Source organism: Amia ocellicauda, chromosome 11 (assembly GCF_036373705.1).
Source record: "Amia ocellicauda isolate fAmiCal2 chromosome 11, fAmiCal2.hap1, whole genome shotgun sequence".
In the NCBI taxonomy this organism is placed as follows: domain Eukaryota; kingdom Metazoa; phylum Chordata; class Actinopteri; order Amiiformes; family Amiidae; genus Amia; species Amia ocellicauda.
In genome coordinates, this window is record NC_089860.1 from 1,064,727 (window position 1) to 1,081,897 (window position 17,171).

General features: G+C 44.8%; 1 protein-coding gene across 2 annotated transcripts in view; it reads right to left on the bottom strand.

Moving 5' to 3' along the window:
- Window positions 1-262: 262 nt before the first annotated feature.
- Window positions 263-17,171, bottom strand: part of LOC136762819 (endothelial cell-specific chemotaxis regulator) — a 37,624-nt gene continuing 20,715 nt past the window's right edge. For both annotated transcript variants that reach the window (XM_066716358.1, XM_066716357.1), the window contains 3 exons: window positions 1,746-1,779; window positions 1,538-1,608; window positions 263-806 (listed from right to left, as the gene is read on the bottom strand). In XM_066716358.1, coding sequence (XP_066572455.1) covers window positions 748-806; window positions 1,538-1,608; window positions 1,746-1,779 — 164 coding nt within the window. In that variant the 3' untranslated portion in view covers window positions 263-747. The remainder of the gene's footprint in view (window positions 807-1,537; window positions 1,609-1,745; window positions 1,780-17,171) is intronic.

Sequence of the window (17,171 nt, forward strand, 5' to 3'; positions counted from 1 at the left end):
ATGACTTAAAGTAAACCAAAACTTTGCTGTAACCACAAATCCCAAGTTACACATCTGTATTATCTCATGGTTTAACATAGTGTTACACAAATGTGTATTGTTTTAATATAAATGTTATTAAAAATAAAGTTATTTATATATAAAAGGTTAGTTATCTGTGTTTCATGGAAAGGTCTTGAATTGGTCTAGGCCCAGGTAATCATTTCCTTTTACTAAAATAAATAATATCTGTGGCACATTAAAGTATACATTAAAATATGAAAATACACAATTTGCTCATTTATTTTCATTTACAGTGTCTTGATCATATACATAGCAGTAATATATCTGCCGCTATTGTATAATATAATTAGAGATTAGGTAGGTAATGTATAATACTCAAACTTAAAATGATGCATATTGTTTTTGTCACCAGGGCTTAAAATAATGAAATTATTGGTACAGTTATATTGTTTTGTCCCTTCAGCAATGAGAGGGATTGAAAATTGACATCAGAATAAACTTGAAAATTAGGAGCAGAGAAGTCCAATGGAAAGTGAGTTAATTTAGATTAATTGCTGACATTTTTCAATAGTGAGATGTGGGTGTACTGAATTAAAAATATATCCATGTTGTGGAAGCCATCTCACCAGGAAAAAAACTGAAGCAGGTATTCCTAAAAGCCATCTGATTTTTCTGTAATCTGTGAAAATCTTGTTTTAATTCTTAGTTTAATATGAATTTGTATTAATCGTATCAGACAATTTCTCAATGATCATCATCTACTGTTGTACTGTGAATGGAGGAAATCCTTGGAGAGTCGGTGTCTGTAAATAGTAAATACAATAAATTATGTTAATTGAAATTAGCAAATTATTTGAAAAATGGAATATGTAGGAGATATAATAGGAAACTAATTATCACTCTCTTTTATTACATACATGCTTAAGTATATTGCTCTCCTGTGTATTATTGGAAACTGAATTGTGTATTGTTGTTAATAGAACATGTAATACTTCACAATAATCGTGTAATTAATAAGTATTTGTGATACATTGACTGCCTGTGTTGTTTAGATTCACAAACAATTTAAAACAATCACTGATAGCACCTTATGTAACATTAAAAAAAATCTTGACCGATTTTCCTTGAGCTTTGGACACAGTAGCTCTCTACAGAAACTATAATTACTATCAAGGAGTATGACTGAAAAACTAATACTTGGTTGACTCAGTAATAATGATTCAAGTTATAGTGGGGAAGCCAAATTTGGTCCTTTTATTATTTTTTCTGCTATGCAGGAACTTAAGAGTTTGATATCTTAAATGTTTTGGCAAGTTTTAAAGTTGCTTATATGATACAATTGGTCTGGAAGAGTGGTATATATCTTATACAGAAGCATAAAACCAGTCCTTTTAATTGGTCTTGAGTGTAAGTACTAAGTGTGGGGTACGAAGCTGGGTTACACAGCATTTAATGACTGTTTAAGACTAAAATTATATATGCTTCTAAATAATATTAAAAAATAAATAATATAAAAAATAAATAAAATACTTACCAGTCTCTGTGTTTATAGTTTTCATAGAGACTAGTGTTATGCTTTCTTTCTCTCCATTAATTGTAATATTGCTAGAAGAAAATAAAGACAAACAATACAGTAATGAAAAACACAGAGCTGTGATTTGTATGACAGGACAACATTTTCTGAATAGGCAAAATAAAAGTAATCTGATTTCTTACAGAGTAGTGAAAACATCTGTTCATACCTTTCAGACACAACCGAGTCTCCACTCTTTTTACCTTAAAAAATAAAAATAAAGGATACATTACAATTATACTGTTCATTGGCTATTGAACATACACTCACCTAAAGGATTATTAGGAACACCTGTTCAATTTCTCATTAATGCAATTATCTAACCAACCAATCACATGGCAGTTGCTTCAATGCATTTAGGGGTGTGGTCCTGGTCAAGACAATCTCCTGAACTCCAAACTGAATGTCTGAATGGGAAAGAAAGGTGATTTAAGCAATTTTGAGCGTGGCATGGTTGTTGGTGCCAGACGGGCCGGTCTGAGTATTTCACAATCTGCTCAGTTACTGGGATTTTCACACACAACCATTTCTAGGGTTTACAAAGAATGGTGTGAAAAGGGAAAAACATCCAGTATGCGGCAGTCCTGTGGGCGAAAATGCCTTGTTGATGCTAGAGGTCAGAGGAGAATGGGCCGACTGATTCAAGCTGATAGAAGAGCAACTTTGACTGAAATAACCACTCGTTACAACCGAACTATGCAGCAAAGCATTTGTGAAGCCACAACACGTACAACCTTGAGGCGGATGGGCTACAACAGCAGAAGACCCCACCGGGTACCACTCATCTCCACTACAAATAGGAAAAAGAGGCTACAATTTGCACAAGCTCACCAAAATTGGACAGTTGAAGACTGGAAAAATGTTGCCTGGTCTGATCGATTTCTGTTGAGACATTCAGATGGTAGAGTCAGAATTTGGCGTAAACAGAATGAGAACATGGATCCATCATGCCTTGTTACCACTGTGCAGGCTGCTGGTGGTGGTGTAATGGTGTGGGGGATGTTTTCTTTGCACACTTTAGGCCCCTTAGTGCCAATTGGGCATCGTTTAAATGCCACGGCCTACCTGAGCATTGTTTCTGACCATGTCCATCCCTTTATGACCACCATGTACCCATCCTCTGATGGCTACTTCCAGCAGGATAATGCACCATGTCACAAAGGTCGAATCATTTCAAATTGGTTTCTTGAACATGACAATGAGTTCACTGTACTAAACTGGCCCCCACAGTCACCAGATCTCAACCCAATAGAGCATCTTTGGGATGTGGTGGAACGGGAGCTTCGTGCCCTGGATGTGCATCCCACAAATCTCCATCAACTGCAAGATGCTATCCTATCAATATGGGCCAACATTTCTAAAGAATGCTTTCAGCACCTTGTTGAATCAATGCCACGTAGAATTAAGGCAGTTCTGAAGGCGAAAGGGGGTCAATCACAGTATTAGTATGGTGTTCCTAATAATCCTTTAGGTCAGTGTATGGCTCAATGCTGATTGGCTACTGACCATGCAATGTTGGAATGGCTTTGTGCGATAATGGAGTTTTATGTGTTCCACCATTGTTGTCAATGGGATTTTTGTTGTTTTCGATCAATTATAAATCAATAATTATTGATTGTATCCATACAAGTAGCACAAGCACACCTGTAGGTATCATGGTAAACCACAACAAAGTTTGGTATGTGTAGCACAAGAACTGTAGGAGAAAGTATTCTTCTACCATTCGGACAAACAGTACAATTAAAAATGAAAATGAACATGATTGATGCCTGTGTATTATTGTGAAAACTATCATGTTTTGAAGAAGAAACAGTTAAATTTGTAGAAGTTTGAAGAATTGTAAAAGGTGGTAGATGATTTTTATTTTGAAGGTTTTACTGAAGTGTGTACTGGAGAGGATATGTGGTACTTGTATGTGGAGCCACTTTCATTAGTGTTTCACAGTAGAAGATAAACACACTGGCACTATTACCTGCCACTGTTGGATCTGCAGTACTGAGCACTGAGCAGGACTGACGTGTGTAAAATGTAAATATAAGCTAGAACATGCACATTTTTCTATTTGTGTGTACAATTTCTCATATACCTTGGTCTTTGTTCTAATGTGTAGAACATGCATATTTTTATATTTTTCCTTAATTCTATATTATTCTAATTTATTTAATTCATTTTTACAATGTTTTATTTGTAGTTGCTATTTATGATGAAAAGTAATGTTAAGTGTATTATGTAAAATGTACAAATCCAGCCTTCAGTGCATATTTGACAATTTCTCTCTGACGGAGAGATGTGAGGGATCCATGCTAGAAAATGTCTGTTTTGCATGCTATCAAAAAAAAAAAAAAAAAGGAAATATCGGCAGATATATCGGTAATCAGGAAATTTAGCTACCCAATTATCGGTATCAGTATCAGACTCAAAAAACCTGTGTCGGTCGGGCTCTACTGTATACACAAAATATTCATCAAAGCGTTAAATCTTTCTTCAGTAGTAATTATGTAAATGTGTGGGCCGCGTGTGGCCAGTGACACGCATGCTGCTTCAAACAGCTGACTTTTTTGGGATGTTCAGTTTCTCTGTATATTGCAAAGTTAAATTAGTGGATACTCCACTGGCTCCACACATTCACACATCAGCACCTAATACTACCACCTAGCTGCATCACAGCTATTGCGTTGAGGTATTAAGTTATACACAACACATTGTCAACATCTAGCAGTAGCCCCCCACCCCCATTTGAACAAATATTAATAATAATACAAGCAAGTATAGCATGAATGGGGATGGAGAAAAGTAGCTTACAGTAAAAATTCAGTTATACATATAGCAACATAGTAATAACAATAGCTTATAGTCAGGCTGAATCATCATGAATTTAATTAATAAAAGATGGTTGTGCCTGTCAAGGACTAACTCATGTAAATAGTAGAGCTTCAAACCTAACCAAAATTTAAGTGAATTTAAATTGAATTTAAAAATGCAGATTTCCACCTAATTTATTTATGAGAGGGCCATACACAATATATACAATGCTGCTTACTAAAATAAATATAAAAATCAAGTTATACATTGCTGAGATGTACTCACTTTTGAGGACACAAGCTCAAGTACATAGTAAAATATGAGGAAAATATTAAATATCATATGGTGTAGTTCCTTCAACAGAAGTTGAATAGGGCTTGAAATTACTGATATGGCTGGCATGTACACCGGTCAAATGTTTTTACAACATTTTTAATTTTTTTATTGAAATGTACACAGTTTAATGTCTCAGTGTACTCTGAAATTAAAATGATAGGTTGCGTATGCAACCGTGGTTATCTGAGAAAAGAAGCACTGCCCAAGGGGGAAGGGATTCAGCGCGCATCGCTGGAACGCATCGAAGACTTTTGTCTATCAAAGCTGCCATTGGCGCTTGTGCCCGTCACTCAAACAGGACCCTTCCGCTTCCTGTTTGTATAAAAGGTGACGTCTTCACAAAGACTTCCTCCTTTTGCCGGGAGCTAGAACTCCTGTGTGACCTTGCAACCCTTGGTCAGTGCTTCTTTTCTCAGATAACCACCGGATCCGTCCCTTCCTCACCGACTACTCGACTCAGTTGCTCGTCCAGTCACTGGTCCTCTCCCGCCTGGACTACTGCAACTCCCTCCTGGCCGGCCTGCCTGCATCTACTACCCACCCGCTCCAGCTCATCCAGAACTCTGTGGCTCGTCTGGTATTCTCTCTGCCACAGTTCGCACATGCTACTCCACTGCTCCGCTCCCTCCACTGGCTCCCGATACCGGCACGCATTCAGTTCAAGACATTGACCCTCACCTACCGCTGTCTCGACCACACTGCACCAAGCTACCGTCAGACCCTTGTCTCTCCATACATCCCCTCCAGACCACTGTGCTCTTCCAGTGCCAGAAGGCTAACTCTGCCTCCTCTCCACTCTCCTTCCTCCAGAGCCTGGCCTCATCCCTGGCCCCTAAATGGTGGAACGACCTGCCCACCGAAGTCAAAACGGCAGAGTCCTTGACCTCATTCTGGCGCTTACTCAAGACACATCTTTTCAGACTCTACTTATAATATTAGTCCTTTTATCCCTGCTAGATAGCACTTCACAGTTTTTATTATGCTTCTTGCATTCTTGATTTGTTTTTCTCCTTGCTCCCTTTCCCATAACCCCTGACTGTGACCCTACATCTTGACAGCACTTAGCTTTCACCGTCCAGGATGTAGGACCTCACTTACTGTACTTGTGTAAATTGGGATTTGTAAAATGTATTTTGAATTTGTAATGATTGATGCCTTGTACTTACTGTATTTTTGCACTTATGTTGTAAGTCGCCCTGGATATCTGCCATGAAATAAAAATAATAATAATAATAATAACCACGGTTGCATACGCAACCTATCATTATCTTTCTAGTTAGAAGCATTGCCCAAGGGGGAGGGGTTACAGTATAACCAAACCGTCAAAAAGGAGGAGGCAGCGAGCTGGTAAGAGAGCCTGCCCCGAGGCGTACCTACTAGGAGCCGTACCAACTCTATGATAGAACCACAGGGGCCCCTTGGGGCCACATCTGGGCTGCTCAGATGCGAAGACCGCAGTCACGCTGAACTGGGAAGAAATAAGCAATGGTGTATCCACGGGCAACAAGAACCTTGTGCCAACCGTGAAGCCTAGTAATTGTGGCCTCCTGCTCTACTAGCAGGGCTAGGAGCGGGGCCAATACCAAGACCACACCATATACAGTGAGGGAAAAAAGTATTTAATCCCCTGATGATTTTGTACGTTTGCCCACTGACAAAGAAATTATCAGTCTATAATTTTAATGGTAGGTGTATTTTAACAGTGAGAGACAGAATAACAAAAAAATCCAGAAAAACACATTTCAAAAAAGTTATAAATTGATTTGCATGTTAATGAGGGAAATAAGTATTTGATCCCCTATCAATCAGCAAGATTTCTGGCTCCCGGGTGTCTTTTATACAGGTAACGAGCTGGGATCTTAAAGGGAGTGCTCCTAATCTCAGCTCGTTACCTGTATAAAAGACACCTGTCCACAGAAGCAATCAATCAATCAGATTCCAAACTCTCCACCATGGCCAAGACCAAAGAGCTGTCCAAGGATGTCAGGGACAAGATTGTAGACCTACACAAGGCTGGAATGGGCTACAAGACCATCGCCAAGCAGCTGGGTGAGAAGGTGACAACAGTTGGTGCGATTATTCGCAAATGGAAGAAACACAAAATAACTGTCAGTCTCCCTCGGTCTGGGGCTCCATCCAAGATCTCACCTTGTGGAGTTTCAGTGATCATGAGAACGGTGAGGAATCAGCCCAGAACTACACGGGAGGATCTTGTTAATGATCTCAAGGCAGCTGGGACCATAGTCACCAAGAAAACAATTGGTAACACACTACGCCGTGAAGGAATGAAATCCTGCAGCGCCCACAAGGTCCCCCTGCTCAAGAAAGCACATGTACAGGCCCGTCTGAAGTTTGCCAATGAACATCTGAATAATTCAGAGGAGAACTGGGTGAAAGTGTTGTGGTCAGATGAGACCAAAATCGAGCTCTTTGGCATCAACTCAACTCGCCGCGTTTGAAGGAGGAGGAATGAACCCAAGAACACCATCCCCACCGTCAAACATGGAGGTGGAAACATTATGCTTTGGGGGTGTTTTTCTGCTAAGGGGATAGGACAACTGCACCGCATCAAAGGGACGATGGACGAGGCCATGTACCGTCAAATCTTGGGTGAGAACCTCCTTCCCTCAGCCAGGGCATTGAAAATGGGTCGTGGATGGGTATTCCAGCATGACAATGACCCAAAACACACAGCCAAGGAAACAAAGGAGTGGCTCAAGAAGAAGCACATTAAGGTCCTGGAGTGGCCTAGCCAGTCTCCAGACCTTAATCCCATAGAAAATCTGTGGAGGAAGCTGAAGGTTCGAGTTGCCAAACGTCAGCCTCGAAACCTTAATGACTTGGAGAGGATCTGCAAAGAGGAGTGGGACAAAATCCCTCCTGAGATGTGTGCAAACCTGGTGGCCAACTACAAGAAATGTCTGACCTCTGTGATTGCCAACAAGGGTTTTGCCACAAAGTACTAAGTCGAAGGGGTCAAATACTTATTTCCCTCATTAACATGCAAATCAATTTATAACTTTTTTGAAATGTGTTTTTCTGGATTTTGTTTGTTGTTATTCTGTCTCTCACTGTTAAAATACACCTACCATTAAAATTATAGACTGATCATTTCTTTGTCAGTGGGCAAACGTACAAAATCATCAGGGGATTAAATACTTTTTTCCCTCACTGTATATACATTGCGAAGCACGTGTGCCCTCGCTAACAACAGCAGCAGTTGTCTACGCTCAACTTAATAAGGAGCGGACAAGCTCAACTGTCTATTCCAAATAACTATATACACTGCGGGGTGCAGGAGCCAGCTCATGCACCACACACAGGACACAGGAGCAAGTTACACACTGCCGACCAGCAGCTAGCGGCAACAGATGCTCTATTGATGTCAATAAATTAACTATATACACAGCAGGGCACAAGAGTAAACTCAAAGACTACCGCTGAATACAGCAGCAGCAGCCCTCAGCACTGCTAGTATAGCTAGGGCGGGGCCACAGGCCTGCTGACAAAGGAACTATGTACAATGGCGGGGTACAGCTGTAAAAAACACATGCACTCCCGCCTAAAGAATTAACTATATACATATATATATATATAAGTCACAGTCCGGTAGGAAGGGATAACGGTTCTGCGTTGCTTTTCCCAAGCATGCTCAACAGGGGCAGACAGGGATAGAAAAGCCAGGAGCCAGTGCCTGAAAGGCTACTGAGGCTCAAGTGAAGCCAACACCGGATTCCCAATAGAAGGAACCAGGCCCGTCACGTCCAGCCTGTAGAACCGAACAAAGGTGTGTGGCGAGACCCAACTCGCCAGTGGGGCGCCTTGAAAAAGGGCCCACGACGTGGCTACACCAGGTGTTCAGGCACCGGGGCTCCAGTTGACTCGTAAGCCGTGGTAATGGTGTCCACAATCCAGTGTGAGAGGCGCTTCTTTGAAAGCGCCTGGCCCCGTGTCCGTGCTCTGTAGGACACAAACAATTGGTCCGAGCGCCGAATGTCCTTGGTGCGCTCCAAATAGCACCTGAGAGCCTGCACCGGGCACAACAGGTGTAGCCTACTTTCCTCCTCCGAAGAGAAGGCCTGTTAATATGGAAAGGAGACAGCACTTTTGGGAGGAATGTAGGATTAGGCCGAAGTGTAACCCTGGAACCATCTCCCGCAAAATGGGCACACGCAGGGTGAATGGACACGGGTAGCTCACGGGTTTTGCTGACGTGATTGCCAACAAAAACGCCATCTTCATTGATGCAAATCTTAAGTCAACTGACTGCAAGGGCTCAAATGGGCCTTGGAAAGCGCGTCCAGCACTACATCAAGGCGCCATGCGGGCAGAGAAGGAGCCTGGGTAGGCTTCAGCCTGCATGCACCTTTCAGAAACTGCACTGCTAAAAAATGAGAGCCATCGCCATCAATCCTGACATGACATGAGGAGATGGCAGCCAAATAAACCTTGAGCGTGGATGGGGACTTGCCCTGGTCCAACAGCCAGCGGTAGGAGTACTGTGACCTCATAGAGGGAGCTCTCGCCGACTGAATAGTAGCCACTACCGTGTCTGACAGACCCCAAGCCATCAGGCAATCCCGCTCAGGGGCCAGGCCCAGAGCTGGAGCAGGCCTGGGTTGGGATGCCACAGTGTGCCCTGCACCTGAGACAGAAAGTCCACCCGCAGGGGAAGCTGCCAAGGCTCTCTGACCAAGAGGGAGACCAGGTCCGCAAACCACAGTCTGCGGGGGCCAGCGAGGCGCTACCAGCAGAACTGTCACTCGTTCCTGCCTGATCTTCTCCAGAACCACTGGGAGAAGAGGGAACGGTGGCAATGCGTAGATGAGACTGCGCGGCCACGTGTGGGCTATTGCGTAGATCCCCAGGGGCCCGGACTGAACGGAGAAGCATAGGGGAAAATGTGTGGACTCTGCCGAAGCAAAGAGATCCACCTCTGCCCTGCCGTAGTGGCTCCAAAGCTGCTGAATCACCAGCGGGTGGAGGTGCCATTCCGACACCGGGGGGCCTCCCCGAGATAGGAGGTCCGCCGCCGTGTTGGAGATGCCCGGGAGGTGGGCTGCTCTGACGGAGCAAAGCTGAGGCTGCGTCCATAGAAGCAGATGACGCACTGGCCGATATAGTGTGTGCGACTGGAGACCTCCCTGCCTGTTGATGTAGGCAACCACCGCTGTGTTGTCTGTCTGCACTAAAACATGACTGCCCCGAAGGGCCAGCATGAAGTGACGGAGACTGAGGAGCACAGCTCATAATTCCAGGGCGTTAATAATCCTGACGGGCACCGTCCAACTGCCCCGGACTCCCTGTCCATTGCAGACAGCTCCCCAACCTTTCTTGGAGGCGTCTGTTGTCAACACCACTTGGTGGCAGATTGGCCCCAAGGGCACACCGAGGGTAAAATTCGAAGGGCTCCGCCACCAACGGAGCGCCTTCCAGCACACTTGTGTGACTGTCACTCGACATGCTCTGTCGCGGCGAGGATGCATCCCATGGGACCCAAACCACCACTGCAGAGGCCTTAGATGAAGGAGGACGAGGGGGAGGGTTTGGGACGCAACTGCTAGAAGGCCCAGCAGCCTCTAGCAAAGGGAAACCCTGACGTGGGCTCTCAACCGGAAGAGGGAGAGACACACGCATATGGAGGCAACTCTCTCTGGCACCAGCGTGGACAGCATGGCAATGGAATCAAGGACTTGTTGAGAGTTGGCACAAAACAGCTCTTCTCTCTGTTGACCCGACGGCCCAACTCGGAGAGGCGGTCGAGGATCAGGCTCATTTGGCTAGACGTCTAGATAATTTAGGACGTGGACTGGCCAGCACTGCATCCATGCACTTGAAGAAAGTGCGAGGGGCTAGAGACGGGCCGAATGGGAGAACAGTGAACTCGAACGCTTGGCCTTCGAAGGTGAAGCGGAGAAACTTCCTGTGCACCTGCACGATGGGGATGTGAAAGTAGGCATCTTTCAAATCCACCAAGGTGAACCAGTCTCCAAGCTTGATATCCTGAGACATGGCACGCAAGGTGAGCATCTTGAAACGCAACACCTTGTGGCGGCGATTCAGGTACCTCAGATCCAAGATGGGGCGGAAACTGCCATCTTTCTTTGGCACAAGGAAGTATGGGGAATGGAATCCCTTGTGCTGCCCCGGAGAGGGTACTATGCAGATCGCACGTTTCTCCAAGAGAGCGGTGATTTCAACGCGAAGCGCCACACACTGCAACAGGTCCCTCACTCACGTCCACACCATGCCTCTGAAGGCGGGTGGACGGGTCTGGAACTGTAGGGAGTAACCAACTGTTATAATTTGGAGCACCCAGCAGCCAATTGCTGGGAGGTGTATGGGTGGGCTAGAGGCTGCTGGAACGCTTCAGGGCCGCAGCGTGGGAGGGGGAGGGGGCGGAGGTCCACTGCCCATCCTCTTGCTGCGGCTCCTGGCATTAGGCCTAGCTCTACCGTGGCGGGCCTGGGTAGGCGTCTGCCTGCGGGTGAGTTGCTGGCGCAGGTCAGCAGGAGGGTGAGGCTGCTGCTGCCTGGGGGCTGGCCTTCTAGGCCAGTTTGTCTGCGGGCCTAGCCCAGAGGTGCTGCTTGGGGGTACACTCGGGCTAGCTGTAGCGACTGCTCTCTCTCCTGAAGGGAGCATGCCAGCATGCCCTCCACGAACGGTCCAAACGTGAACCCGGGCGAGATGGGGTCATCCATCAGCCGAGTCCTGTCTGCGTCCAGGACTCACCTCTCCTGGGATAGCCAGAGTTGACGGCGTGCCACCACAATGGCTGCCAGGGAACGGCCATTTGCACGTGCCCCATGGTGCATCACCGTCACTATGACATCTACCGCTGCAGCGAACTCCCCAGTAGGCTGTGGGGCCCCTGAGGGCCTCGCATCGGGGGCCTCCGCCAGCTGGGCAATGTAGAGGGCCAGCAGGGACGCCTGGGCTCCAGCCTCATATGCTCGGCGGAGCATCGCCTCCGTTACCCTGCACTGTCTGTTAGGACAGGACAGGTCCCTTGGTGTCGCAGAGAGGGGAGGCAAAGACACCAATGCCGAGATAGTGGAATTCACCCTGGGAAAATCCACCAACCCTGCTTCCTGCGCACCCTAGGTCCTGGCGTAGACCTCGCCAGCCCATGCTTGGGTGGGGACCGTCGCTGTGTGGTCCCAGGAGGATTGCAGCTCCTCTAGGAGGTAAGGCAGTAGCGGGAGGGCCCGTGTGGGCCGCTGCAACCGCTCCCCTCTCTCAAACCTGGAGGGTGGGGCGGCGGGGTCCACTGGCCAGGGAAGCTGGAGGGACTCCACAGCCTGCTGGGCAACTGCCCAGAACTCAGCCTGACGGTCTGCCGCAGCAGAGATGAGATCCTCACCTTGGGGGGGAGGAGGGGGGGAAACCACATCCTCCCTCAGATCCGTCGCCAGATCAGACCCCCCATGAGGGCTGAGGAGATGACGTCATCTCCCCAGGTCACCTGCTGACTGTCCTCCTCTGCAGAGTGGACAGACAGGCTCTCCTTAGACTCCATAGACACTCCCTGAATGATAGGTGGTGGTGGAGGAGGAGGAGGGGGGGCCGCTTGGGCCACTTGGGCCGCCTGCACAGCCAGTAGGGCGCAGATCTGGTCCATCCTGGTGTTGAGAGCCAGGATAGCAGCATCTCGCCCTGTGTCCGCAGCACTCGGGCCCCTGTGCCGGCGTCTTGGTGGAGGGGAGACCGACGGTGAGGAAGAGGAGGGGGAGGGGGCCGTACAAGCCTAGTTGCACCACGTGTGCCGGGGGGGGTACTGGGGACACTGGGCGCCACGCTGTTTGGGATCCGGAGGGAACCACCAGCCAAAGCGGGGCTTAACACACCAGAACCACTGCACGGATGAGTGAGCGCAGCAGAGCTCAATCCAGTAAACTGGAAGAATGAGACCTCTTTCAGCCACAGCCGCAGCCGCGGGCAGTAGTGCAGGCGCAAGCCGGCGGAGGAGCCCCTCTCACGGGCGAGGTCTCTTACGACAGACCGAGGCTTAGGCCGGGCCGGGTAGCTTTTCTATGGATTGCATTTAGCTGATTGTTTGGCCCACCAGGCTGATGTAACACTTTCTATCTGGGAGAGATTAATTTTTGGTGGAGACAAAGTAGGTAATTTGTGCTTACATTGGGTACACAAACCAGTAGGAGAAAGCGGGACAGATTGATCAGAACTGTTTGCAAGGCAGTGCAGGAAAGAGGCTGTGACAAAAGTGGAAAACCAGTGCAATTCAAGACATTTTTGTTAGGGAAAGGTAAATCTGAATTTGGTCCCATTCAAAGGTAATAGAATCAACGTTAAGTTTTTCAATGCAGCTGTTTTTTGTTTTTTTTTAACCTGTACTCTGATTTGGGGGAATTCAGTAGAGAAATTCAGCATGAAACAGACAGTATGTTAGACGTACTTGGAAGGATGTAGGGCACTTGGATTAATTTGTAAAATTATGACAGAGCCTCTTTTGTGAGTTTTGTCAAGGAAGGAGCATGTTCTTGGTATGAATGACAGGTATCAAGGAACTTGAGATAACTGCAGATTTTGACAGCATAACTGTGCAGGTAGTGGAGTTAATTCTAGCTAGTCTTGTTAAAGTGTGCTGCAGGAAGTTAGCTGATCACCTAGAGCATAGGCGGTATGCTGAGGTATCAGCAGAGCTGCACAATAAGCTGCAGTCTGCTCCAAAAACCAATGCCAGCTGTGAGAACGATTTGGGGATTTTTGACTGGTTGTTGAGAAAGAAAATGAGAGTGACAGGAAATGCTATTCCTTATTTTGTAATGTGACTAAAAGAGGTAAAATTTTATGAAGGTAGAGCTACATTAACTTTAACAAATGTGAAGTTTGTTATTCTTCTTTCAGAAAACTCTGAAATAATTGTTGATTAAATGAAAAGTTTCCATGGTTGATTTTAATTTTCTGGGAAGAATTTCCTGCTGTTTTTAATGTATGTTTTTGTGTTTAATATTATTTTCTGAACTGTTTGAAATTACATTGTAAGCTATTTACAATCAATGTGGTATTTATAAAACATAAAACATATTTATAATTGTTTTCTTAGTGGTATATGAAAACAGCCTTCCATTGTGTCTGCAGTTATTTTTCTTGGTACTTGATCATGTAACAGTAATGTGCTGCAAACATATTGCAATTCTCCTGGCAATAGATACCCAGCTTTAACAGGACATGATGATGACCAATAGTAAACCGATTTTTTGATCAGTTTAAAAAATGAACTTGCGTTTGCAGTTCACACTACTAATATTACATTATATTTTACTTTCTCATCTAATTTAATTACCCTACTGTAGGAATGTTTTATTGTATTGTATAAATCAGTTTTTTTGTTGCAATTCTAACAACACTGCGAATCAATGTTAAAGTCCATGTTTACAGCTGTATTGTGCCGATACACACACACAGCGCACAGACGCAGCTCAGCACTGCTTAGTCTGTGTGAATGGCGGCTCTGGCAGTGGAATGCGCAGGTCAGTACCTCTCTGCTGCGACATTCCAATCGGAACGGCTGCGTAGAGCTGCTTTTCGGTGCCATTTCTCATCAAACGCTGGACTCGCACCATTTGACAATATATTGGGGTATAGTTCACACAAATCGATAAAAATGTATCAACTATCCCATCCAAATGTTAGACAAGGGTCTTGTACTATGATAAATGTGGTTGTTATTAATATTTTACTTTTATTAAGTTTTAAAACATCTTTTTAATGATGCTAGGTAAATAAAATCCAAGATGGCGGATTTGATCAAAAATACATGTTTATTAGGGTTAAAGTCACAATTTAGTTTTTTTGGTATTGCACATATCTAAGTTAAGGCATAATCTAACCGCTTTAATATAACAGCTTTAATTAATTATTTTTTTAAATCAATTGACCACCCTACTATAATACATATCAAATAGTATAATTACTGGAATGATACTATCGTGTTTCAACATCCCTTGATGTATTCCAGTCTACTGAATAAATTAGCTAGTTACTTGTAGGCCTACATCTGTCTAGGAGGTGGGTACTGGGGCAGATGCAAGAAAGAGGACTACCTGATCACTATCTCATCTGTGCCCCCTCCCTGTTTCCTGTGTCTCCTACTTCCTATGTCTCCTGTTTCTCTTGTTTCCCGATTCATGTTTCCTCTTTCTGCTCTTTCCTATGTCCCCTGTTCTCCTCTTTTCTGTCTCCCGTCATCTGCTTCCTTTCTGGTTCTTTAGTGTTTCTCAATCCTGCTCCTGGGAACCCACAACACTGCACATTTTAGGTCTTTCCCTGATCTAACACACACGATTTAACTCAGCTCAATCACCTCATTAGAGGAGTCATTGATGAGCTGAATTGGGTATGTCAGATCAGGGAAAATGTGCAGTGCTGTGGGTCCCCAGGAGCAGTCTCCTGTCCTGTCTCTAAGGTTACCTTGCAGTCCCTTTTACTACTTTGATGGAAGAATTAAACTGTATCTTCTCTCCTTCAGGGTAGCAAATCTGTCAATTTATCCTGGTTCAATCTTTCAAGAACATCCTTTTCAATAGACATAGACAGGTGATGGAGCCTGATTTGTCCCATGATTCTCCTGAACCATGTGTGGAGATGACGTAGTGCACTGAAAGACCTTTCATAGCTACAGCTGCTGACAGGTATAGTCAGAGCAGCCTGAATAAGAGCTTTCAGTGATGAAAACATATCAGAATCTAGTAGGTTGTATACCTCCTAGCACATCAGAAAGTTTTTGGCATGACTTCCTCTGACTTCAGGTCAGTGTGGTAATGGAGTGCCAGTTCTGCCAAATGTGGCTCAGACAAGCAGTACTCTGAGGTTGGACTGCATCCCTGAATACCTTTAAGCAATTCAGCATTTACACCAGAAAAACAGTTCTCTAGCTCAGCTGTCATTCTATCAAGACAAGAAAATCATAACTTTCTTTTGAGTTGTTCTGAATCGGAACCACTGATTTCTCTGCCTGTCCCACAAGTTGATTCAATCACGAATTAATCAATTCGCTTCATCTTCCACCTCTGTCCAGAAGGTGGCTCTTAAAATGCAATCTGATTAGCTCACATAAGGCCTTTGTCCTGGCATAAAAATCTGCAGCAGTGGCATCACTGCATTTCTCCTTAAGGGAGTCATACACAGTGTCTTTATATGCCACTGCTTGGGCAAGGTCAAAGGTCTCCTTCTGTAGATATGTGTGCAAGCCTGTTCTTACAAACAGGAGAGGATGGAAAACGAGCTTCAAATTCACTGAGGAGAATTTACAGAGTTTGCTTTCAATCCCACTGCCATAGCTATATCGATGGTAGAGAGACACTTACCAATTGTTCTAACTATCTGGACTCATCAGCCATAATGGCATACATCTTAGACTCTTTCATTTCAGTGAGAATAGTTACATACACCTCTTGTGGGGCTTTGATGGGGCTGTGCACTTCTAACAGAAAGGATCAATCTACCTCAATAGTGTCATGCACTCTAGGAAGCTTCTTGTGATGCACTAGCATTGTAATTCTTCCAGGAGACAACACTATCCTTGTGAGATTGAGTTGCTTCCACTGTCTGGGGCACTGAAAATCGAAATAGTCGTGGCTGCTGCTGGACGTGGGGTTGTGTGGCCCAAGGAGGAGATGACAGCACTCCTCCAGATATGGAACGAGGACCAGGGCTGGAAATTAAGGTCGCCTGCTCACCCCTGGCAAGTATTTTGAAGGCAGGGTGAGTGACAATTATGAATTACTAGCCCACCAGGTGAGCAGCATGTAGTCAATAAAAAACAGACGTGATTTATAGCAATGCCGTGAGTTTTGCTAGATCAGCATGAAATAAAATACTAAAGATGCAACAAACTAAATTCAAAATCTGTCCTTGCACTGCATCTGGCGACAGAATAAATGGACAAGTTCTTATACTTCTTGACTGAAGAGCTCGCCCAGTCTTCCTCAGATGTCACAAAACAAAATGACTTAGCATTTGAAAGTTGAAAGACAAGGGGGGCTGAAGCCCCTCTAAATAGGGTGTGGAATCGCAAATGCTGTAGGCCTACCTACTTTTCAAACAATGAGGATTCATATATTTAAAAAATAAAAAAATAAGATAGGCCTAATTTCCAAGAAACCTACTAGTATGCAAATTATGAGAAAAAAATCTTCTCTCACCGACGCAATTCAGTAGGCTACACTGGCTACATGAAAGTAAGGCCCCGACATGGGATTCATATCCTAGAAGAATACACACTAGATCTTTAGTTGATGCGATACCATGGACATAACTAGTCTTCGTTGTATGATTTATTAAAACAGTAATTCTTCCTAGGCTTGGACATATTCCTCTAGGGGCTCTTGCTTCAACAATAATACAAGTTTAAACTACACAACAGATATTTCCTGCTGACACTACACCCACCATAAATAAGCGTGCAGTCTTAAACATCTGCTTGCTACATGGC